The 26,596-nt window shown below is 38.9% G+C and overlaps 1 protein-coding gene across 9 annotated transcripts in view; it reads left to right on the top strand.

Moving 5' to 3' along the window:
* Positions 1–26,596, top strand: part of Slc8a1 (solute carrier family 8 (sodium/calcium exchanger), member 1) — a 384,678-nt gene that overhangs the window by 317,733 nt on the left and 40,349 nt on the right. For 3 of the 9 annotated variants that reach the window (XM_013517579.1, XM_013517580.1, XM_013517578.1), the window contains 5 exons: positions 61–78; positions 181–195; positions 3,756–3,824; positions 10,992–11,122; positions 14,880–14,979. In XM_013517579.1, the coding sequence (XP_013373033.1) occupies positions 61–78; positions 181–195; positions 3,756–3,824; positions 10,992–11,122; positions 14,880–14,979 (333 nt within the window). The remainder of the gene's footprint in view (positions 1–60; positions 79–180; positions 196–3,755; positions 3,825–10,991; positions 11,123–14,879; positions 14,980–26,596) is intronic. The other 6 variants (XM_005390910.2, XM_013517581.1, XM_005390909.2 and 3 more) reach the window with 2 other exon arrangements.

The following is a 26,596-nucleotide window of genomic DNA, read 5'->3' as shown; positions in this document are numbered from 1 at the left end:
GAATTTGTTATTTTGAGTATGAGTTAAATTATAACATTGACTTTTTTTTTTCTTTTTTAGGTGGCTTCACAATAACAGGTATGAATTTTTTAAATTAATCTTAACTAATTTAATTTATTGTCTATTCTCAACATATTACATTTTTTAAAATTATTCTTTGTTTTATTTGCTTTAATAAAGGAAAATACCTGTATGGTAAGATGATTTTTATAAAGTTCCTTTTTTTCAAAAAATACTTTCAAAATTAAACCAAACTCAAATGCACACCTTATATAACCAGTGCTAACATTTAGTTGTGATACATGGTGTGCTCTTGCTGGATTTTACACGTTTAACCTTTTACAAATTAACAACATGTGTGTCTTGTTTTTATTTCTAAAAGTATAATTCATATGTAGAATGTATAATTGTTCACATTTGATACTGGCCAGTTTACAAATGCCCACATAGCACAGATAACATACAGTACACACTGATAGATGCTACAAACAGTTTCTGACCTCATGAAAACATACGGCAGCTCCATAACACAAGTTTAGGCTCCTAGGAACAGAAAAGGCTAAGCTGGGAAAGGACAGAACTGTCCCTTCCCTTCACTCACTATCCCAATCTGAGACCCTTTTTGGGAACTTGGTTTGGTATTAATAACATAGCAACACATATTTCTGACACTTCAGGTGCATTACAAAGTCTTCCTTAAAAACTCAAAGACCAACCAAAAAGCTTAAAACTCTTACATTTCAAATGGTATCAGCCTATTTTTTGTATAAATTAGCACATCTCTAAAACTATCTTCTTGTACACAAATAAAAGGAATTTCCTAACAGCATCCTCTTTGGTACCTAAATATCTTCTCATGTTTTCAGAATCATGTATGCAGATTTAGGAAGGGTGCTAGATACAAAATAATAGCTATGATCTATCAGAAACTGCAAGTTAAAGATGTATCTAGTAGCCTACACACTATAGCCTGCATGTCCTTTTCCAATACATTGTGCATATATCTAAATTATTAAATCAAAGAGCTGAAAAAATATTTAGAAGGAAATACTATGAAAATTTCTAATAATTAAAACACTACTTTGAGAGTTGGGGTTCATATAAACCATTGTTAATGTTAACTCAAAAGCATACACTTCCAAAGTGGTTCTATCCAAAGGGGAACCTTCTTAATATGGACAGTTTACAATAAATTGTTGCTTTCCTCTGCATCCCTCCAGATGCAGCATTCAATGACAAAATGATACACAGATTCTCAGACATACAGAATTTGAAAGGGATAAAAATGTTAAACAGGAAAATCTTCATAAAAGATTCCTTAAATCTGATTCCTCTGGATCTCTCCCAGGCCTCCAATTCTAGACCTCTAAAAGTATTTATGAATCCAAGAACAGGAATTTATACTTACTTTCAATTTTTATCTTCTTCTCATCCATAATTTTAACTCATTAAAAACTTCTTGAAAATATTCCCATCTGTCACTGAAGGATAAATTAGTTACCCTTGAGAGAGGCAAGGAAAGTGGAACTGTGGCAAGCCAGCCTTCAACCCTTCATGGAAGTAATGATTTTTCCAAAGTCAACCATTGTGGAAATAGTACATTAATTGACAGCATCTTTGGTCCTTTGGAGCCTGATAATGAGAACTCAACTAAAAATATTTGGGCAGAATTCCTTGATGTCCTTAGATATCTTCCTGTTTTCTCTATCATTGAATATGTTAAGATTTTATTTCTGAGGTCTTTCGAGGTCTCTTGGTCTATCTTCCTTTTAGTATCTCAGGTAATAGGATCTTTTCTCAAAAAACTCTTCACATCAATTTTCATCTTGTCTATCCAGTAACACCCATCTTCCCATGCTTTGGCCACATCTTGCATCTAGGATGACAGAATCACTTGCGCCAGAACTTTCTACCATTTCAGGTAGTTCACTAAATTTTTCCCCAAAACTTAATCTGTAATAACACTTTTTTAATTGTTATTATGCTGCCTCCAGCCCTTGAATTTAATATAGGTAGAACAAGATAATCTTCTGGAAATTTCTGTATTGCCCTGTCTATTTCTACTTAACTAGAAACCATGCTACTTTACGTCTACCTCTTCTCCCAAATCGGACCAGAATGCCCAGGATTCACTTTCTACTGATGTTTCCAAGGAAAGTTCTAAAACTTTGAGTCTACACAGTGAAAAGCAGCTTTTTAAGGCCCTAAAGAGCTTTTCTTTGAAGTCAGTATGAGGCTTTGAAGTCAAGGCTTTAAGATGCAGGGAAAGAAGAGAAGAGTTTATCTAGCTCTTGGACTTTGCCTGCAGCTTTTCCACACACTTGTATAGCTGAGTGTGAATGTCTAAATTTGAAACAAGATATATGGAAAGTGAAAAGGTCATTTGGTTCACAACCTAATACAGCTATTTTAGAAATCTCAGTGATGGACATTAAGTTCTGGAGGTGCCTTGGGAATTTACTTGTTGTCTAAATCTTGCCTAGTTGAAAGGGCCTTACTTGGGTCTGTGATATCACTGACCCTTAACCTCCCAGTTGTATGATAATATCCTGTACATTATAGTTCATTAGAGTTTGTAAAGACTATTATTTTATCACTATTAGTATGGATTTTTATTGTTCTCACTTACAGCCATGAGAAAAGGTTCAAAGAGATTAATCTTCTACCTCAAATAGCCCATCCAAGACTCAGAACCAAGCTCCCTGACTTTAAATAATAGTCTGTGATGACTGTCCTAAGCCCACCACTAATCTATTTCTTTCCTCTCAATCCATTTATTTCCACCTGCATCTTGAAATAACACCGTGCAGTCTTTTTCATCCAAAGTCTAGCTATGTCTTATAAATGCCTTCATTGTGAGTTCCAGTTAAGTGGAACCTGAGGGAGACCCCAAAAGGGGGAAAATAGAGCATATAGATAGGGATATTTTAATAAAATTCGGTATTCTGGCTTAATATGCAGAGGAAGAGAGATATATTTGATTCCCCTAAAATTGCTAAAACATGAACTACATGTCTTAGAATTATATAGCATTAAATACCCCTCGTTAATATTACTCCACCCTTTGTAGTGTGTGCATATAATGGATGTAACAAGGTGCATTTTAATAAAGTCAAACTGTGAAATTTCTGACAGGTGGAAACATTTTCTTCACCCCAATAGTTCAGTGGGAGGAACAAAACTCCTGCAAGCTTCCTTCATTTTACAACTGAAAAAGTTGACTCTCCAAGAGGAGCAAGGCCTTGCCCAAGTTTAGATGGCAAACAAATGGAAGAATTACTCCACTCAGAAAAATCTGTGCACAGTGAGGGTGGGCCCTATTATCCCCATTTTCCAAGTTGGAAACTGGAGAAATGAACTCCAGTCTGAAATTTCGGCGCTAACAAACTTCAAAACCAAGACACCTGTCACTACACCAAGTGTCTTCTGTTTGATGATGCCTTGGGAAGCAGTAATTTGAAAGACCTGAATATTGCTTTTCAGAGATGTTCAGGAATCTCGCTTTAATCCACACAGTGGGCATGCAACTTGCCTTGTGGAGCATTTGCCCCATCTGTGGGCAGTAACCTCCATCAGTAACTACCAAAGCTCCCTCTTGGGACCTTCCTGGGGTGAAGAACACCACCCAGTTCTTAAACTAACATTGCCTGCAGTGTGTGCATCTGGGTGTGATATTTAGGTAACTAATTCCACAGAGGTCTGATGGCAAATCCATGCAGTACATTCTGCTGATTTTCTGCTTGTCCTTTTGCTAGGCCAACCTGTCTTCAGGAAAGTTCATGCTAGAGAACATCCGATTCCCTCTACTGTAATCACCATTGCAGGTATTCATTTCATCATGGTCCTTGAAAACCACAGTCATCAAGCACTCCTTGGGTCTTTAGACATTAGATTCCTGTATTGTAGCTCCTATCCCCTCTAAGTAATGTGGCAGCTTCTCTGGCAGCTGAGGATCCCATGGAATAGCAACAAAACAACCACATCAAGACACAGTGGAAGACAATATGGAGGAGGTAGCACGGACCTACAGAGAAGTTGATCCATGGGCCTCTCCTTCTCAATTGAAAATACTTCTTACATTAACCTGTCATTTAATCTAAAATGAAATTCTTCTAGAGGCCAAGCTGTATCTCTTCCCACAGTCTGCCTTTCGTGATGAACGATGATAACACATGTGTGGAGCTTCTGCATAGGAGAAATAAAAGAATGTAGACAGAGTGATTAAAGGATGACCTAATTATAGCAGATTTTCTCTGGGTGTAGAGCATGAATACCGTATCCTGGCACTAAATCACTAGATAAGAACAAGAATGTTTGCTCTCCCCCCACCTCTGTTGCCCATCATGAGACATGATGGTAGAAAGCACTTCTTTTGGATCTAGCAGACCAATAGCCATTATATCCAGCTATGACTACAAAATTGTTCCAGAATATTCCTCAGCAAATTTATACCTTTGCAATTTTCATATCTCCTTTGATTGAATATTAGTCATACTGCTACTGACTGAAAATTAGTGTAATTTTCCATAAGTACAAAGTAAAACAAAATAATTGGACAATGGAGAAAGATTATGAATATCTAGCTAGATATTATCAAATGTGCCATTCATGAGAACTATTTTTTCTTAAAATGGTAGTAATGCAAGATTAATAGAAAAATGAGATATTCTTATGACAAAGAATAACTGAAGAAATTCATGACCACCAAATCAACTCTACAAAGTGTACTCAAAGATATTCTACAAAGAGATAAAAATGACCACAATCCCAAGAACACCACTAGAAGGAAACCACCAGGCAGGAAAAGCAGTTAAACATAGGGAAACAACAGGGAACCTACAGCAGGAAAATAATATGTCAAGGATAAACCAATACATATCAATTATAACCATCAATGTAAATGGTTTCAATTTACCAATCAAAAGAAACAGATTGGCAGAGTGGATCAAGAAACAAAATACCACAATATGCTGTATGCAAGAAACACAAAAAACTCAAAATGAAGTTCATAGACAGAAAGTCAAAAGGTGAAAAACAATACTGCATGGGACAGGAACCCAGAAAAAAACAGGGATAGTATTCTATTTGTGAAGTCCAAACCAATAATGATCAAAAGAGACAAAGAAGGTCACTACATACTTGTTAGGGGAAAACTTCAAGAAGAAGACATAATCATAAATATGTATGCACCAACAGGGGCACCCAACTGTATTAAATACATATTAATGGTTAAACAAATATTAATGGACACAAAAAATCAAATAAGCACTAACACAATTGTAAAGGGGGAACTTAATACTCCACTGTCACAAATAGATCAACCAGACAAAACATCAGCAAAGAAATATCAGAACTGAACCAAACCTGCAAACAAATGGACTCAATAGATGTTTACACTATTCCACCCAACATCAGAATACACATTCTTCTCAGGTGCACACAGGATGTTCTCTAAAATAGACCGCATACTACACCATAGAACATGCTTAAGTAAATGCAAAAGAAGTGTAACTACCCCATGCATATTATCTGACCATAGTGCAATGAAACTGGAAATCAATGACAAAAGAAACCGCAAAAACTCCATAAACATGTGGAAATTACATAACACCCTCCTGGACAATGATGAAATTAAAGACAAAATTAAACAATAGCAACAATTAAATGAAAATGCCAATACAACCTACCAGAACTTATGGGACGCAGTGAAAAAGCAGTCAGAGGGAAATTTATTACACCAGCAAGTGCTCACATCAGGAAAACAGAAGGAGCTTAAATAAACAGCCTAATGTGTTACCTCATGCTTGTAGAAAAGGAATAGCAAGTTAAGCCCAAAACACATAAGGATGAATTTATAAAGATCTGAACAGAAGTTAATGCAACTCACACTAAGAAAACAATACAAAGAATCAATAAATCAAAGAGTTGGTTCTTTGAGAGAGTAAATAAAATTGACAAACCCTTAGCCAACCTTATCAAAAAAAGGAAAGAAAAGATTCAAATTCATGCAACTAAGAATAAAAAGGGAAAAGTCACTATGGATCCTGTGGAAATTCAGAAGATTGATACCTGGTTTGAGAGTCTTTAATGTGATGGAAAGCACAGAAGAAATGGAAAGATTCCTAGATACATATGAATTACCATAGTTGAATCAAGAAGATATAAAAATTCTAAATAACCCAATATCAGTTAATGAGATTGAAAATGCAATTTAAAACTTACTAAGAAAAACCGAGGTGCTGAAGAATTCATTGCTGAATTCTACAAGAAACTTAGAGAAGATCTAATGCCAATACTCCTCAAACTCTTTAATGAAATTGAAAGAGAAGCAGTACTTCCTAACTCATGCCCATACACAAGTATTATCCTGATATCAAAACCAGAGAAAGACCCAACCAAAAAAAAGAACTATATGCTAATCTCCATAATGAACAGAGAGGCAAAAATCCTCAGTAAGGTACTAGCAAACAGAATTCAGCAAATCAAGAGGGTAATACAACATGATCAAGTAGGATTTATCCTAGGACTGCAGGGATGGATCAACATATAATCTATAAATATAATACACTATAATACACCATATCGACAGAGACAGTGACAAACACCATATGATCATCTCAATTGATGCAGAAAAAAAAAGGGGCTGGGAATTTAGCTCAGCGGCACAGCACCTGCCTGGCAAGCGCAACGTCGTGAGTTCGATTCCCGGTACGGGGGGGGGGGGGGGAATTTGATGCAGAAAAAGCTTTTAACAAAGTCCAACACCCATTCATGGCAAAAAACTCTACAGAAAATTGGAGTAGATGGGCTCTATCAAGCAGATAAAGCCACCTACAACAAACCAACAGCCAGCCTCAAACTAAATGATCAAAAACTGAAAGCTTTCATGCTAAAATCAAGAAAAAGACAAGGATTCCCACTATCTCCCTTCCTATTTAATATAGTTCTAGAAACATGAGCCAGAGCAATTAGACAAGTGAGAGAAATAAAAAGGAATCAAGATAGGACAGGAAGAAGTTAAATTATCGCTATTTGCATTTGACATGATACACTGCATAGATGACCCCAAAAGTCCCACCAAAAGATTTACAAATTTAATAACTAAGTTCAGTTGTGTAGCCAGATATAAGTCAGTACTCAAAAATAAATAGCATCCCTATACACAAATAACAAACTCACTGAGAGTGAAATTAGGGAAACAACAACTTTCACCCTAGCATTGAAAAAAATTAAATACATAGGAATCAATCCAACAAAGGGAGTAAAAGATCTCCACATTGAAAACTACAGTACATCAGAAAATGAAAAGATATCCCTTGCTCTTGTGTATGAAGAACCATCATAGTGAAAATGGCCATACTCCCAGAATTGTTGTATAGATTTAATGTAATCCCAATCAAAATACATGAGCATACCTCACAGAATTGGAGGAAATAATCCTGAAATTCATTTGGAATCAAAAGAGACCTAGAAGAGCAAAAGCATTTCTGAGCAAAAAATGCAAGTGGGGGGGAGCATCACAATCCCTGACTTGAAGTTATACTACAGAACTACTATACTAAAAAAAAAAAATCATGGTACTGGCAAAAACAAAAAACAAACAAATGAAAACAGACCAGAGGACCAGTGGAACAGATTAAAAGATGCAGAAACAACTCCAGACACACTCAGCTACCTTATCTTTGACGAACACATTCAGTGGAAGAAAGCCTCTTTAATAAATGGTGCTGGAAAAATTAGTTTTCCACATGCTGAAGACTAAAACTAGACCCATGTCTATCACCATGCACTAAGCTAAAATCAAAATGGATCAAAGATTTAAATATTAACAAAAACTAAATCTGTTGGAAGAGAAAATAGTTAGAACTCTTGAAGACATATTATAGGCAGCAAGAGCAAAACCCAGATTACATGGGAAATATTACTAAGTATCAACAACTAGTATCTCATCTTATTAAAAAGCTTTTGCACAGGAAAAGAAATCACCAACAGAGTGAAGAGACAACCTACAGAGGGGGAAAACTTTTTAGCCAATTGCTCCTGAGACAAAGGACTAACAGCTAGAACATATAAAGAATTTTTAAAAAGATCAGATCCCCTAAATTTAAAGACCCAATCCAAAAATGGGCATCTGAGATGAATACACACTTCTCAGATGAAAAAGTACAAATGGAGAATAAATACATGAACATGTTCAACATTACTAGTCATTCAAGAGATGCAAATTAAAACAAGACTGAGATTCCATCTCACCTCAGAAAAAAAATGGCTGTTATCAAAAAAAATCAACCAATAGCAAATGCTGGGAGGACTGTGGGGAAAAAGGAACCCTTCTCCACTGTTGATGGGACTGTAGACTAATGCAACCACTGTGGAAATTAGTGTGGAAATTCCTCAGTAAAATAGAACTAGAGGTCCCATTTGGACTACCTACTCCCTTTCTTGATATTTTCCCAAAAGAATTAAAACATCATGCCACTGCAATATATATGCATTCATGTTTATAGCAGCACAGTTTGTAATAGTTAAATCATGGGAACAACCCAAATGCCCATCAACTGATGAATGGATAAAAGAGATGTGGGTTTTTTTAAAATAATGGAGTACTACTCTGCCATGAAGAAAGATAAACTTGAAACATTTATTGCTAAATGGATGGACCTTGAGACCACATTCTTAATTGAAAAAAACTGGACATGTGTAAATATCACACTATATCACTGGTGTGAGAAACTGAAAATGTAAATAAGAACCAAATTGCACAAGAGACATGGTGAAATGGTAAGAAACTATTTAAGACTCTAGGGGAACTAGGGAGGGGTAGAGGAAAGGAAAGAAAGGAAAAGAAAAATGAGAATAGAAGGATAAAATGAAAACAAAGCCTTGTAAATAAGAAGGGCAAAGGGGGTTGAAGGGAAGGAAGGGGAGTGGGTAAAAACAAGACAAATCAAGGTATATCATGTACAGGTACAAATTCTCTAAGATGAAGATGATCGGGGGCTGGGGATTTAGCTCAGCGTCACAACACCTGCCTGGCAAGTGCAAGGTCATGAGTTCAATTCCGGGTACCTGAAAAAAAAACAAAAAAAACAACAAAAAAAATAAGATGAAGGTGATCATTGTATGTACCTAAATTGTACCAATAAACAATTAAATTTAAAAAATAAAATAAAAGTGGTAACAATGCCAGAGTTACAGACAGGCTATAAACTTAGTCATCAAACTAAGCATCTACCCTTGATAAGAGGGATGGGAGGATTACTGAAAAACAAAGTACCTTTCACTCAATGATTTTTTATTTATTAAAAAAATTGAATATCATGTTTCAAAACTATCACATATTGCTACACAAAAAAGTCCTACTGCATCACTTTTCTTTTAAAACTTCTTCATTTTTCTACTTAAATTACCCCAAATCCCATTAAAAGCAACTTGTCATTTGTAAGTAAATTACAGAAAGTGGCCATAAGAAATAGTCTCCCTAAATTGCTATAAAATTCAAATAGATATCCAAGTTATAATATTTCTTCTTCTGGGAAAGTAATGTTTATTCAACATAAATCTTCAAAATATCCATGTTTGCCAAGATTTTGAACAAGGACAGCAACACTGCCTGCTGTTACAAATACTACCAGTAACATTATCATGGGCTGAATGATCAGAAAATAGTGGGAATCAAAAAATAATTGTTTTGGGTTTTGGGTAAATTGGACTTCACTATTTTAGCGAGTGCCCTTGACTGACACACATAATTTCACAAATCCTAGAGAACCCACCTAGAACCTTTTGCCTTTCCTTGACTCCTACCTTCTCAGTTGTACCATTTAAAACTTTACCACTTTAACGGTTTAAATTCAGAGGGGATGCCATGAGTCTTCAGAGGGAATTGAAAAAGCTGCCGTCTCAAATGCAGAAGTCAGGAAGCCTGAGTAAGAAGTCCCACCCGTGTGGATCACTCCTCAGACAGCACACTGTTCCTACAGGAGATGTCAGGGATGAGTGTTTGTTTTTCGCATCATCACTCTCTAGCAGTGAGATTCATTCCACGGGTTGCTTATAGGAAGTAGCTTGTCTTGTAGAATCCTGAGCCTGAAGGATGAAGGTGACTTCAGAGCTATCATTCATCCTCCACATCTTGTGCTTTCAGTCTAGGATTTAGCCTACTGATCTTCACGTAGACAGAGCCAAGTGTGAGCTTTCCCTTAGTAACGGGCAGTTGGGTCCGTTAACATTTGCTCAGCACCCAGTAGCATCTAGTAAAGGACATGGTGGCTCTGGAAGCGATCCTGCTCACATGGTGAGTGAGTATTAACTCCCCAAAGCCTCACCCTCACCCTCCCTGTGTACGATTAACATGGTCAAGGCTTTCCTAGCACATTCGGGCTCTGCACCAGCGAGAGGAAGCCCTGCAGCCCAGGCACCTCACGAAAACATGGAATAGGTGTTTTACTGTTTAATTTGTGACAAGTACTCTTAGCCAGTGAGAGGATAAATCACAACTTCCTTTCCATCCTCTCTTTGGACCTGAGACAATTTCTGTTTCCCCTAGAAAATGGAGAACAGGTGGCCAGATTTTCCACCCCTTAGGGTCGCTCTCAGACTTTTAATTGTGTCTCCCTTTGGTCCAGGTATGGAGCAATGTGTATAAAGAAGCAGCTGTGTCACAGGGGACATGTGCAAAGAGGCAGCTGCACAAATTTGTGGGCTGGGTCTTTCTCAGTGACATTTCCCTGTGCGTTACTTTCCTCATCTGTATTTTTGCATCAGTTTAGATTACATGGCATTATCATCATCTGCTGTCATGGTGTTGTTTCCCACTTTGCCTAGTGTCTGTCCAGTTCTCCCCTTCAGCCTCAGGATCTTGCCCGAAGACTATTAACACGCTGTTAGGGCCCCCCGTTACCCCGCTGCCTTGGTTTTCTCTTAGCAAGATCCAAGGATTGTCAAGCAAAGAGAGCACATTGTTCACTGTCTTTCCTTCCCTTCCCCAGATGAATATGATGACAAACAGCCACTAACCAGCAAAGAGGAAGAGGAGAGGCGCATTGCAGAACTGGGGCGCCCCATCCTGGGCGAGCACACCAAGCTGGAAGTGATCATCGAGGAGTCCTATGAGTTCAAGGTATGCCAGGAACACAGCGCATCAGGGAGGCCTGCTCACCTGGGGCTGGCATGGTCACAGTGTCGGTCTCTGCTTTAAGATCCACCCAAAAGGAGAGGGAGATGTAATTTCAGATATAACTGGTATACTCTTTGAGGCCTTCAGAGCCAAAGTGGAATTATAGAATGAGTGAGGAACTGAGGAGTTCTATAGACCACACAGGCTACAAGCCAGCAACCTGGCAGGTGGTACCCTTTGCACAGGGTCAGAGATGCCCCAAAGGGAAAGCTTTGTCTGAAGAAATAGCAAGAAGGACACAAAGGTGGATTCCAGAAGATTGTTATGTGTAAGAAACTTAGTTCTATCTGAAAAAGCTAATAGAGCTTTCAGAAGCAAAGCTGAAAAATCAGGAGTCTTTTGTTTTGAAAAGAAAGATAGCAGTGTGTCTATGAAGCATCCTATCAGCAAGTTCTCATTTATATTTAGTCATTCCCTTCAGATCTAAGACAGTTTTGTCACTATACCTAAGGTACAATGTCTGCAGCTAGAGAGTTTATAATTGATGTGATAAAATTAGATTCCAAAGTTTCTACATGGTAAAACTCACTCTCCCAGAAGTTAAGTATAAGGAGTTTGGAATGAGCATAAGTCTTTGAGCTGAAATTTCCTGTCAGTCCTTTGCTATTTCCTTTGTCCCTACCCCACCTCCCAACCCTTCCCACTCACACAGTCCTAACATCTGAGAAGAGATAATAGAGTCACACTCAGTTCCACAGTGCAATACAAACAGACGTATAACCTCCCTTGATTTCCAAAATACAAACCCAAAGCAGAGGGGTGTTTTCCCTACTTATTTTTCAAAAGCAAAGTCTTATAATGAAGATTTCAAAAGTGAGAATGAGGCCACCAGCGTAGGAGCCTCAGCACCTTATCTAGATGCTTCAGAATAGTGTCTTCTGATCCTCTAGCAGGGCCCATCTATTCATTTTTACATTTGGTTCTCAAGCTGAAATGCTTGGTAGGAGACAGGTGAAAAGAAAATTGTCTTTGCAATTAAAGTAGGAGTTTTAAAAGATCAAAGCACAACAAAGCTTTCTCCTCCAGCCTATATCTATTAGTTTCCCTGCACTCATTCCTATAGGAAAAAGGGGACAGGGCAAACACTACAATAAATTCTTTCTAGGCAGAACTTGACCATCAAAGCCCAGTTTTGAGATCTGATGTGGCTTGTTATGCACACATGAATGAGACACACACAAACTCCCCACAGCAGAGATTCTATGGGTTGGTATTTCTGCAGTAAGCTTGCCCCTCACTCCTCCCAGAGTTCTCATGGGGAATTGTGTGTTTTCTCTCTTATGGGACAGCCTTCAACCTTTCCCTACCATATACCCACGGTAGTAAAAGCAATCATAGCCACTTTATTCAGGAAGCAAGTGTTAGGTAAATCTTCCAGGACCAAAGCCCTCTCTGGCCACTGCTTCTGGGACTGAGCACTGGAAATTCTCCCAAGTCTCCCAATAGAAATCCAGTTTTTAGGGGATACTTACCCTGCTAGAATATCTTCCATGGGCAATTTCCTGTCATTGCTTCTATTTAATACAGTTAACACTAAGCTATGGGGGACATTGGTTGTTTTTGAAGTGTCCTCAATTAGCAATTTTGTTATTGTATTTTTCATTTTAAACTTTCCTTTTACAAGATACACTTAAAGAAATTTTTTCAAACTGTCCAGAATTGCACTGGAAACCCAGATCTGGGTGACTCTTCATAAATCCCCTCTGCCTGACCCAGAGTTCTTGCTTACTGTGCTGTGATTAAGTATGTGACTGCATTGACAAAATCGCTGAGGGTAAGGTTTTTCAGTCTCTTCAAATCTGGTGTAGTGAAGAGTTGATCACTAGCATTTAAGAACCCTCCTGGTAAATGTAGAAAATAATTTCCAAGCTCAGTGTCTGAACATCAAATTCGTCTTTGTTCACTCCCCTTTCTCCATTGGTCAAGGAAAAATATATATGCAAGCAAATGAAGCCTTAGAAAGAACCCTGGCTGTACTATTACTCTCTGGGATTAAAATGAAATAAAGTTTAAACTCTGCCATAGCCTTTACACCTGTGTAAATGTTAAGTTTAGCTTAATTTAAAAATCTGTTCTTTAGCAGATGTTTCTTGAGGAATTCCTGTGTCTTACTGTTAGGGCTGTTTATCTGTTCAACTGTTTATCCCCCAGATGATAAGAGTCTCTGCTGTGACTTCAGAATAGAGTGCACCTTTGGAGACAGCTTGCCCAAGTTTCCACAACATGTAGGAAAAATCAAGGTCATTTTTGTTACACACTACACAGCACTTTGAATTGGCATTAGCTGCGATGTTCTGAGCGCATGCTGAGATGTGGCTGAGTTGAGAGAGAAAAGACAGATGCTTGTTACGTGGTTCATGTTATTATACCCAACAGCAGTTATCAGGGGCCCCAGCAGTTCTACACACAAGGCTAGAAGCTGAAAGGTCACCGCCCAAAGGACATCCAATCTGGCCAAGAATAACATTGCAGATACAGAGTGAGCCTGTTGAAGATGAGCCCTTTCATGTTTATTACCCCTCCATGTTTCAAGTCAGTTCCAATGACTCTTCTTGAACTAACGTGCTTGCTACTATAAATCAGCTTCAACTTCTCATATTAACCCCTCAGGTCATATCTTCCCTTCCCGCTGGCTGATAAAATGCCCTCTCTCAAACCATAGTCAGTTCAGGTACACTTCATGACCTAAGACAAGCAATACCTAAGTACAAATTCTGACCTAAGACAAATAATGCATGTTTTCTGCCTCTTTGCAATTAGTGGAAATACGAAGATGCTCTGACAGTAAGTGTGGGTGTTTAGTAGACCAGTCCAAGTAGTAGTTTCTCTCGGAAGAGCAGCCTTGGTGTCCTGGAAATGACCCTTCTCCCTGTAGTTGCCATGATTTGTGGTAGAGCTTTGAGTGCATCTGCTTACTTAGTTTTCTTGTGAATGCTTGGCTGGTCTTGTTATTACATTAACTGAATTTGAAATCCAGAGAGAATTAATTGTACAAAATGAAGTGCTTAAAAAGCTCCGAAGAAAAATAACAGACATGTAGTGCAGTGCCAGTAAAGCAGAGAAATCCAGGGCATGGTTATTTGGCAATATGCCCTACACCATAAGAAGTGACCTTTGCTTATCTTGCCTAGTTCTTTTTTTTTTTTCTTGTTTGCAACAGGAATGGGGTGGGAGTAGAACTCTCTAATAGCCACCATGAAGCTGGCAAAACTATGGATGATTATGGAGCAAGCAACCTTATTAATACTCTGCTACCTGGCTGCATTTCACTGATAAACAAAAGAATGGTCTCAAAATCTGTTGGTCACTTCTGGTTGTTCACAGGGCCCATATGAATTCAGTGGCAGATTGAATGTACTAGAGAGGAGGCCAGTAGAGAAACAAGTTTACAAAGCATTCAAGGGGAGTGGATGGGCCTTTGCACAGCTGGTCTTGTAAACGCTGAGGCTATTCTGCACTGACCAATAGTCAGTGAAGAATGCTTGTACTGCTGCAAAGAAGTTTCCATTTCAGAATGTTTCCAACAAAATCCATGGGTGTTTGCATAATTGTCATAATGTTTGATGTCAATTCTATTGTTCTGAGCCTAACATCTGCTGGACTTTACATAACTCAGATTTCCAAATCAACAAGCTCTTAGATGTTTCCCCAGGGCTTAACAAGTTTAGCAATGATTGTTCTTCTTTCCCACCTCTTTTAGAGTACTGTGGACAAACTCATTAAAAAGACAAACCTGGCCCTGGTGGTGGGTACCAACAGCTGGAGAGAGCAATTCATTGAGGCTATCACTGTCAGTGCTGGTGAGTACCTTTCTCCGCACACTGTGGGTTAAGATGCCCTATTTTCTTATTTTGTCCTTGAGATTTCTCATTCTGCAACTTGGTCTGCAGCAAAGCACCAAGGAGGGTAAAATTAAGAGAAATACATGCATGCACATTTTGCAGACTAAATTAGACTGTCTAAATGAAGCAGATGTCTTCCAACATGCCATTCTTCCCCATCTATACTGCATTATTCTCTCTCAAAATAGATAAGATACATTTAAAGTCTTTTGTGTCTTCTGTTCAGTGATAGCCAATTATGGGGCTTCGTCTGTAAGATTCCCTGAAAGCAGCATAAAGTGGCCAAGGGAAGCTCAGAAGGAAAGGAGTAAAATACTAGGAGGGAAAGGAAAATATCAAGACTTTCGCCACTACCATCTGCATCATGTTATACTCTCTTCAACAGCATTTAACAAATACACATTTGCCCTCATTCTAGAAGTGCGAACAGAACACATCCTGTTTCAACCTGGACAAGCTATGTGCAGAGTTTTATTTAGGAAAATCCTGCAAAGTGAAGTGCTTTTCAAACCCAAGAAATCAGAGACTTGAGAAAATCATATACAGACTGAAGTGTCCCTTTCCTGTATCGTCAAACCTAATCCACTCGCAAATGTTACATAAAGTTAGAGAAAGGTTCCTCTTGAAAATCCAAGAAAGCAACACCACCCTGAAATTTTTCTTATTTTCCAGTTCTTTTGCCCCATCCACACAGATTTTTTTTTTTTTTTTTAAAGATCCACACAGGCTTATATTCCTCTGTTGAAGCTAATACACATAGCTAGTGTTTTCTAAATGGTGATTACCAAGCTGTGAAATACAAGAGCCATCAGGCCATGACTTCTAGCGCGACTTCCTCTTTCCGATCTGCTGCAGAATCATTTGACAGGTCTCTCAAGTGCTGTGAAAACAGAGGGTGGTAAAAAAAAAAAAATCGTGTGCCTATCTATTATTAGTACTGTTTATAATCATTCTGTGGTTTTTTGCAGTTGAGTATACACTAGGAATTTAGGAGCATTTAATGGTAGATCCCTGCTTAGGGAGAGTGGACTTGTAATTTACAATTAAGCTCAGGAGGAGGAGGTGAAAGCTCCCTCTTTTCAGCTTATGTTTTTTCTATAAATCTCAGATTATCTGAGGTGTGAACTCACCTCTCTTCACAGGAAGAACTAAACAGGCAAAACTGCTGATGAGAGCAATAGTAAAAAACGTTAAAAATGGCTATGTCGTTTTATGGGCTTTGATGTATTATAACTGGAGCATTAAAGGAATGAAGGATTCTTAGCAGTTTCCAGGTTTCCTCTGGCTTTGCATACATCATCATTTGTAGAATGGCCATGCACCATGGTCCTCATTCATTAGCTTTTCTATGTCCATAGTTGTGTTTGATGTGAGGAATATGCCAGCAAATGAAACAGACAAGTAAGTGGAGCTTGCAGCAGAAAATAAGACAAACAAGTTAAAGTATATCATAAGCTTGCTGTGGAGAATAGTGAGGCTAAGGCCAGAGACAGGAAGTATGTGTAGGGGCTGCTATTTTAATTTAGGTGGCCAAGATGATAATAGCCGTACACACCTTTTAAAAAACAAACATAATTTGCTTTTCTCAGGGAATGGTTCTGGGTAGTAGGTTCATTCACACAGTTTTGTAACTCCCCAGGACCACGCCAAACATCTGATGGCCATACTTTGGCAACGGAAAAGGGCAGCTTTAAACTCTGAGGTTATGCCCCCCACAAAGCCAGAGTGATGCATTTGAGTCTGATTAGAATGTTAGTCTAGAGAAACAATTATACAGATGTTAGTCCTTCCCTGAAAGATGCACTTTGGTTGCAAACACTAGGACAGTCGCACCCCACCTCTGTCTTATTGGCAGAGGCTGGCCTTGTGATCCTTCCTGGTGACATAGTGTCCTCATTCAACAATGGGGCTCACTCTTGCCCAGTCATTCAAAGGATGATTAATGAATGAAATGCTAAACCTATCAAACATGCTTGTTTATTATACAAGATATTGTGTTTTATGTTTCTAAATGACTATGTAGTTATAAGACCTAGTGTTGGGGCTGGGGATTTAGCTCAGCGGCACAGCGCCTGCCTGGCAAGTGCAAGGTCATGAGTTTGATTCCTGGTACCAGAAAAAAAAAAAAAAAAAAAGAGACCTAGTGTTTAGAAATTTGCAGGTTGCTGGGTAAAATGACCTTATTTACAATTTTGAGACACAAAATGTCAGAAAAACAAACACATAGTTTATAGCAACTAAATTACAGTAGACTACATAAAAGGCAGTTTTTAAAAAGCCCAATGCTTGTGATTATGATTAAATTTAAGTGTCTTAAGAGTGTTAATATTCTTAGATTGTTAAACATACAATAAAATTTGTAAAGCACACTTATTGAAGACAGACTTTCATTAGATTTTAAGATTTTTATGGCTAAATAGTTGAGAATCAGAAAGATTTGCCTTATTAAAAATACTAAATTGTTTTCGAAAGGCTCTACTGAGAGTTTTTTCTAAGCAATTTTCTAAACAAAATTGAATCTATATATCTTGCTAAACAAAAATAATGATTTTATAAATGAGATTTTGCTTTTCTTTCTTATTAAATATATTCAAACTAGTTTTAAGGCAACCCTCTAGCGATTTTACCCCCTGCTTTTCATCAGTTTCATAGCTCAGTATCTGGACCTCTGAAGACCATAATGTTTCTGTGAACCAAGTTTTATAGTTCAATATTTAAAGAGTTAAGGGACTCGTGAGACTTCAGAGCTTAAGAAAAGACTAAATAGTCATCTCCCAGAGATTCTCTTTCTGTTGCTTCCCAGTTCAACAGCTGGGGCAGTGGTGTGTAGCAGTTAAATGGCTGTCAAAGACTTGCAAAGCAAGCCTAGTACCACCAGCTGCTTTTATGATATGTGAGCACATGCATTTCTTGATAAAGCTGGCTCTTGCTGCCTGTCTAGCTTGAGTTTTCCACAGTTCTTTCTTCTTCTTAGTATGTTCCCCAGGGCAGAAAAGGTGGACTGTCCTCAAGGAATAATGTGCTAGCTGGGATACAAGGTAAAATAGTTGTGTCAGAGCAGAGGGCAAACATTACCTGGGTGAAGAAAGCCAAGATTCCAGTGCCAGTTCCACAACCACCATATTGTTGGCTTGGACAGAGGTGAAGCTAAAGAGTGTGTGATGGTAAGGCTGGCTTGTAGACAAATGGGGTTTCTGTCCTAGCACTTCAAAAGCTCCTGCAGTTGTAGACAGATCCAAACTCCACAAACTTCTGAATGGATTACTTGACCTCACAAATCTCTTTCCTCATTTGTAGAGTAGAAATAAATAGGTCTTGCTGTTGGGGTTACTATAATAATTAAAACAGTGTATGTTTCACAAGGACCAGTTCTATGTTTGGGTACCTAAATTGGTTGTTTACAAGGCCAATCATGTACACTGAAGATTCTACAATAAAATGCAACTAAATTTGTGTAAATGCAGTTAATTTAACTTAATAATTAAGTACTGTAGCTAAATTCACACTGCTTGACCTTTTTGTTATTTGGTATTGCACATGCCGTTTTATAGCTAAGGGTTCATGCTGAGGCTCAGAAAAAAATATATCTTGCTCAAGAAGCAAAACTGTCTGGGGGCAGTTCGAGGGCACAGGTCAGCCCAGGGTTCTGAAGTGTGCACTTGCTTGCTGTATTTAGGGCCTGAGAACACAGACTCCCAGGTACACCTAGACCTACACGCATAGGTGCAAATCCCCATGGACACATGGAGGACCACATACAAATACGAATATGTACTTGCATCGGTGTCTTGAGACACACATACACATGTGCACAGAGACATGTGTCTACACCACATGTCATGCTTTTGTTTGAATATTTAAGTTATAGCTCAACATATAAAAGATTTTTTTCTCTTAATATTTGTTTTCTTACAGCTTAGTTTATAGTTCTTTAGGAAGGATGCTAGTTAATTCTCTGAAGAACAAAGGGAAATGTTTGTTTTCCTAACCGTGTATATGAGCTTCTGCTCCTTTGTAATTTGTGATATCGTTTAAAGGAAGTCAATATTACCGCTTCTTTTACCTGATAATTTTTAAAACCCAGCTACAGAGATTTTCCTGAAATCTCTTCTCATTTGACATAGATTTTGTGTATCTTAGACAATAAAAGAAAAATCTGATCTCCTCCCCCCAAAATAAAAATTGTTTTTGTAATAGATCATGTCTCTAATTTTTTCTGAATGTTAGTTTTACCATCATTGGACTGGACAAGACTACTCAATATTGAAATTTGATATTATTTCAGTCAAATTTCAATAAATTTGATATTATTTGCCTCAGGTCAGGGTAACTACAGACAAGTACATATTTGGATTTGTACATTTCAATATAGATACTACTCAATACTGAAATTTGGAAGTTCTTCCAATGACTGTTATAAACCTGTATTATCCCTAATAATATATGTTAGTGTATGTACCGTTTGGGCAATGGCCCACTTACACGGCTTGCTTAATTTAGATGTTCTGAAAATAACAACATATTGTCCATATCTGTTCTCCTAGAATTAACCCATAGAGGAAATAGTCAAAGGTGAGCCTCAAAAAAGACTAAGTAAAATGATGATGATGATGATGGTGATGGTGATGGTGATGGCGATGAGGATAATGAAAAAGTGCCTAATTCTCTTCCTGTTCCATAACTGGAACTCAGAAAAGCCAGTGAACGCTTCTGCAGTCCCAGGGGAGTCGTTTAGCATGAGGCCAGGTAGGACAAGTAGCTGACTTCCTACGTTCACTGTATGTCACAGTGAATTACAGTGACCCAGCTTCAGCTAAATAAATAAATGAAAGGCCTGGTCTCCCGAACCCACAAAACCAGCAAGGAGCCTGGTTCTGTTTGGGGGATGTTCTTGGAATCAGTCCTTTGTTCAAGTGTGTCATGTCATTAGGGAGTATTTGCAATTAAAATTAATCTTTATATTAAAAAAATGACCAATTCAGTGATAACACTAGACAGTAATTCACTTACATAATTGTCAGCCTGAAGAGAGATCTACTGCAAAAGTAAGAAATAATAAAAATGCAACCCCAAATAAATTTCAAAAGTTGTCTTGCAGCCTGGTCTAAGCATGGATTGTTGTGGCATCTCCGCTGACCTTAAAGATCATCACTGTGAGGATATTCTCATTCTTAATGTGTTAATCCTGGGTCACCCAAAAATCCCCCTTGAGAGGTTAAGAACATCCTGCAAGACCAGCTTTGACCTTGCCTCAGGTCAGAGTAACTACAGACACTCAGAAAAGGAGAAGCATAACAGAAATTGGAAGTTATCATTTTACTGTCTCTTCTTTGGCTATGAAAATTTTAATTGTCCTTTGTCTTAATCAGAAGCTCATAAAAGTTCATGAAAAATGACTGGTTCCATGAGAAAAAGTAGGTCCAACTGCTTTTCTTAAATGTGATTTTATTTCTTTTTTAAAATTTTTACTGGCACGTTTGCAGTACATAGTACCAGAAATTAACAAATGGGTTCATATCAAGTTAAAAAGCTCTGCACAGCAAAAGGTACAACTGCCTTCTAAAACCTCATCAAAGACTTGTGTATGAAACCATGGCTCAGTTTTTGCTTAAATCATATCACCATTTGTTGACCGTCTGCCACAGGCCAGGGCTCTGTGTACATGTCTTCTGTTCTTCACAGCTATGGCCTGAGGTTTACAGCTGAGAGCGCTGAGCCCCAAAGTGGTTACAGCATTTGTTGAGGGTCGCATAACTAGCCAACGGGCAGCTGAAATATAAAACTCATCTTTGGCAATCTAGAGCAAATAAGGTTTCAGCTCCATCCCAGGTAACTTCAGGTCATAAATGGGTACATGTCAAATGAATTGCTGTAGGACAGTGGTGGCGAAACTGTGGCATGCATTTTGCTTTTCTCTTAAGACAAAGCCTTAAGACAAAGGCTTTTTTAAAAAAACTGGCAGTGTTGGCACTTTGCAATAAATAAGTGGGTTTGGGGTTGCCATTTGGAAACTCGTGCCTGAAAGGTTCACCATCACTGCTATGGGAGAAAAGGCACCTGACAATGAATCTTTTAGTCTTGGATACACAGGGTGAGAATAAGACTTTGGAAATTAGTGTGCAAGGCTGGTACAAAGATATAGAAGGACCCAAAAGAATAGTCAATCCTCAAAATTGAGCAAGGTCAGTCACTGAGTTTTCTAGAAATTACTCATTTAATTCCATCATGAGGAATCCTGACTTCCAAAGCATTTTTGTGACTTTAGAATTGTACTTACATCTGCTCCTAGAAAGCTTAGCAGGTCTTCTGAACTAAAGGCAAAATCAGCACCCACCTATTTCTCCAACCTCTTGATCTTTCCAAGATTAGTTGTCCAGGCAGGTTTCTTTCTTTTTTTTTGTTTGTTTTTCTTTTTGTTTTTCTTCCGGTACCAGGAGTCGAACTCACGACCTCACGTTTGCCAGGCAGGCGCTTTTGCTGCTGAGCTAAACCCCCAGCCCCCCAGCTAGCTTTCTTTATGCTTAGTCTGTTTGTTTGTTTTTTTGGTTTTTCGGTTTTTCTCCAGTACCAGGAACCGAACTCACGACCTTGCGCTTGCCAGGCAGGCGCTTTTGCCGCTGAGCTAAATCCCCAGCCCCTCTTTATGCTTAGTCACTGGCACCTCTGAACAAATAGTACTAAGGACAGAGCAGCAATTACCGGAAACGCTGACCGGAAGTGTGAATGGCACTGCTTTCCTCCAACGTAGCTTTCATTCTTTCTTTTAATGCACAGCTGAGATACTCACGCACTTCGTAATACAGCATGCATAGAAGTAATTAATTCTGTAAATTATTATTGGAATCTTGGCTTCTCTGGAGACTCGAATTCAGGTGGTCAAAGAGCCACCAAGTAGTTGTGTGGCTTCAGAAAAGTCCTAACCTTCCCTGGGAATTGAGAGGATTAGAATAGATGGCCTTATGAGTTGTCTTTGGGACACATGAATACTGAAGGAAGGACACAAAAGTCCTATAGGACCCCCTAAAGGACATTTCATTTCCAGCAATGAAATGTCAACTTTCCCCACGCTGCTGTTTTAACTGTAGGGTTTTAACTTGAGCCAAGAAGGAATATGTGCATTAAAGTAAGTGTTAGATAAATTGTACAGTTTCACCCACTTGGCAAAAGCTCATTTATGAGTACTGCATGCTAACTGATTAAAAACACCTAATTTGTCTGTTTTTACTGCACCATACCAAAAATAATCTGTATAAATGCATACATATTGTCACATATACAGTGTTTCAAGGAGTTTGAGACATACGTAATACTCAGTTTAAAAAGCCATATGTGTGACATGCAGACATGCATATGTATACATTTATAAATAAAACACATTCATTTGTATGTGCAAATTGAACATGCGGCTCCATACCTGAAATGCTATTTTCTATCAGTGCTCTTGGTGCCATTTTACTGTTACTTAGTTCATGATTATGATTTTAACTGACAAAAGAAGGAAAGCACAGAGCATGAGTATGAGAAAAGAAAACAAGTTCCAGAGAGGAAACCACTTAAAGAGGTATTTTAGGGCCAGATTAGAAGGTAGACAGAGCAAATGGAGGATATCTATCAATTTTAAAATGTCAGGGGTAGCAGTACAAAATGTTGAATCAGGTAGTTTCACCTTCCAGATTCGGAATGAGGAAAGCCAGCCACACAGGGTAGGGAGGACATACAAGAAGGCAGGAGGAAAAGCAATTATTTTCTGGCCCTTGGATATGTTTTAGTTGATATTTCTGAAAATAATATTGGCTTGTTGGCACTTAAATTGCTCATTACAAAAAGCTGGAGGAAAACTCTGCTGAAGGGCTCCGGAATGATTCAGCGCTCTTATTTGTAAGCCTGAAGTCAAGTCTCTAATGCAGCTTTTGTCTGAAGAGGCAGCAGTTCAGCTCTGCAAACAATGCACCATCCCTGGATCTAGTATCTCTTTTGTTGGCATAGCTACTGCTACGCAATTACGGTTTTAGTCGTTGCTTACCAACCAGTGCTCCAGAGTGGGGGACTTCTCATCCCCAGGCAGGAGCCTTTGTGCGCTGTTTTAGGTGCAGGAGACATTTCAACTTCATTCGAAATGGAAAGATGAATAAGCAAAGACCCTCAACCCCCCAGCACACATGTACCATAGGCAAAGAGGAGCCACATAAGAGTAACGTGCAGAATTAGTTCTTGCTGTTCACAGCCTGCTTGCTTGATAAAGACCTTGTCGTTCCAACTCCTGCCGAGCAAAACCACTTTCCTGAATCAACTGTGACACACACTGCACCTCTCCCTAGCACCTCCTCCGCTTCCCTTTGTCTGGTCATTTCTGGCCAGGTGTTGCGTCTTATGTCCTTCCGAAGCATCAATGATCAGAATCCCAGCTCAGGGCTAGGAAGGAGCTTGTTGAATAGATCTCCCTCTCCCTCTTCTTCTCCCTCCCTCGCTTCCTTTCTCCTTCTCTCCATCTTCTTCTCTCTCTTCTAAATAAATAAAACCCTAGAACCAAACAGCAATGGAAAAAGCTCCTCCAAGGTCACACAGGGCCTGTTTTAGGGCACGAGGCTCTTGCTTGGGAGCACTTTTCTTTTACAGTTGTAGAACTAGTGCCTTAACCCCCAAACACTCTGTGTCCGCCTCCTGATGTTACCTAAGGACCTGTGGGCTTCTTAGTGCTAGGGTACCTTAGGATTATGCAGAGCAAAGCCTGATGCTTTCAGTGACCAGCAACTTAGCAGCATTTGAAGAGCGGAAGGCATCACCATAGGTAGATGTTTCATGTTCACACAACCTCAAAGCAGCCCTGTGCAGTATATATTCCCAAACCCATGTATGAAATAGGGAAACAGAAATTCAGATGCGCACCCTGACCTGGAGTTCTGATTCCAAGGTCAGTCTTTCCATCCTGCCACACCTGTGTGTCCCGGGGTTTGATGTCCGCAAGCACAGACTGACTTCTACTCTTTTTGCTCATGCACAGCTGTTTCCTCAGTGGGGAATGCTTTCCTACTGTGTCTGGCTGCTTCTCCTCACTACGGTCTAAGCTCACAGGTCACCTCTACAGAGGGGCTTTGCACTGCCCCTGGTCACTCTTTATTGTATCACCTGATCTCATCGTCTTCCTGGTCCATATCAATATCTGAAATCAGCATGTGTGTTTTTTTGCTTGACTTGCTATTTACCTTGCCAGGATAGAAATTCCATGAGACCCAGAATTTTATCTGTCTACATTTTCAATGGCAAGACTTACGCCAGTCACACACAACATGAATGAATAGTTACTGAGGAAGTGAGTGATACTAACAGATTCACTCCTTCAACCAAGCCGTTCCAGGTTAGAGGCTCACCCTGGGCTTGCACAGTGACTTGAAATATTTTTAGAGTGCAGACCCATAAACAATAGAGTTTGCACCATGCCTTGACCAAATAAGGAAACAGGCCACAGAGCTATGGATGGGGGAAGGATAGAGATATTTTTCAGATGGCTTATATAAAAGAAAAGCATCACAATGGCATGATGCTGGCTTATTATTAATGAGAGACTAAAAAGCCCCAGTAGACAGATAACATCATTAACACACATATTAGTCAGCCTCTGCTCTGAAGAAAGTGCTTGTGAACACCAAAGGAAAGCAGGGGCTCTATCTGAATTTTACTGATTAGCTCATACCCACCACCACCATATATGTTTCATATGTAACATATCACTTTTCTTTATAATCTCATTTATCTTTTCAGTAGCACAAAAAAGAAAGTTGTAGCTATACCCATTTTGCAGAAGAAGAAATTGAGGCCCAGAGAGAATCTGTGAGGTGCACAGAAATCAATAAACCACGTGAGCCTCCTTTATTGTTGTTGGAAGTCTGTGTTTATGGCGATTTCATTGAAAATCACAGCAGAGAAAGAAATAGGAGCCAGCAGATGGGAGTGCTCTGAGCAATTGCAATCACTTTCTATTGTGCAGACCAAGACCACGATCAGAATCTTAGATGCACATCTCGTGTCACCACTTTGCCCACAAATTAACTCCCTGAGCTCCAAGTGCCCAAAGTCCCCTCAGCGGATCCTGAACTCCGGAAAACAAGGCGCAGGAGAAGGGTGAAATCCTTCCTGCTTGCTACCCAGACAGAAGGATGTTTGTCACCAAAATAAGAATAATCCCACTCCCCAACAGGGCTGACACAAACTACTAGTAGAAGATTTGCCATAAGATTTAAGAACAATTAAACTTGGAGGAATAATGAACAATTCAATATTTTATAAAATATCTTATACGGATGGTTAATTTAAGAAGCATAGGTATTTCTCAGTTATGCTTTTCATAAAACAGTGCCAAATGAGCTTAGATTCTATCTGATGAGTTTTTTCTGTACAAAGTGTAAAAGGTTTTCTGTATGATAACAGTGGACCAAGTCATGGTAGTAAGGTGCGGAAAGAGGTTTAAAACTCCTAACCGAGCCTCTTAAGTTCTCTGAGCATTGGATTCTTGTCTACAGTGGAGGAAATAATATCTCCATCACCAGGTTCCCAGGAACGTGAAGATTAAATGGGTCCTATACATTTATCCATAGGCATGGAAGTGCTCAGTAAGGGAACTGGAATTCATAGCTTAATTGTAGCAGCGTCTTAAAAGAGACCAAGCAGTCTTTATGCTCCTCTGCATTGGGTACATATCTACTCTTCAGATGGATTTTAACATTTTCCTAGGATATAACATTGATGTGTTTGTTGAAAATTACAGGGTTATGGCTGCCCAGATAACTCCTTCAAAGCTCAGCATCTCCCACTGCAGGAGGCTAATTTAGACACAGCTGCTGATATTTACAAAGTGTTATTGTAACCTCAGGCCAGGCTTAGAGCCCAGCGTACTCACAACTACCCACTGTAACTAAACCATCCAAACCAGCAGGATGCATCTATATTTGCTACATATTAGTTCTTCTGGTCAAGGGTTTATTTCTTAGGTGCTCAAGTCTGCAGGAGATATGTTCCTCTACTGCAAAAGCCTGGATTTTTGTCAGTCCTACAATTAATAAAGGATCACAGAACTCCAAATGTCAAGATTTCTACCCTGACATAGAGTTATTGTGAAAAAGCCAAACTTGAGGCAAAAACACACATGAGTAATTATGTCAAGCTATAATCGTTTAGGAATGCTTCACACTGAAGAATTCTTTTAAAAAGAGATACAAAAGTAGTCAATTTTCAGCTTTAAGCAGATCCATTTTGCTAATAATCAGACTTGCGTTAAGTTGGAACTCATTAGTGAATCCATTTTTCATTTTGACAGTGGCTACATTGGCTGAGAAATATTTCTGTCACATTAGGGCTGTGTTAACTGTCCTAACAAGCCCTTTAATGGCCTAAGCTGGTAAACATTCTGCTTTCCATGGAGAGTTCCACCTCGAGGTTCATTTTTCCCAGACAGGGTTCAGAGAAAGACACTAAGAACGAGGTGCCTTCTTGGGTCCATTTCCAGTATTGTCTCATATCACTTGCCTCTAAGTCCTAGAAGCTAGCACTTGTTCCCTGAAGCAGGATGGCCCACAGCTGA

This window comes from Chinchilla lanigera, unplaced genomic scaffold (genome assembly GCF_000276665.1).
Source record: "Chinchilla lanigera isolate Chin_1 unplaced genomic scaffold, ChiLan1.0 scaffold00040, whole genome shotgun sequence".
Lineage (NCBI taxonomy): Eukaryota > Metazoa > Chordata > Mammalia > Rodentia > Chinchillidae > Chinchilla > Chinchilla lanigera.
Note: the sequence above shows the minus strand (reverse complement) of the source record. Positions and strands in the feature narration are given on the sequence as shown.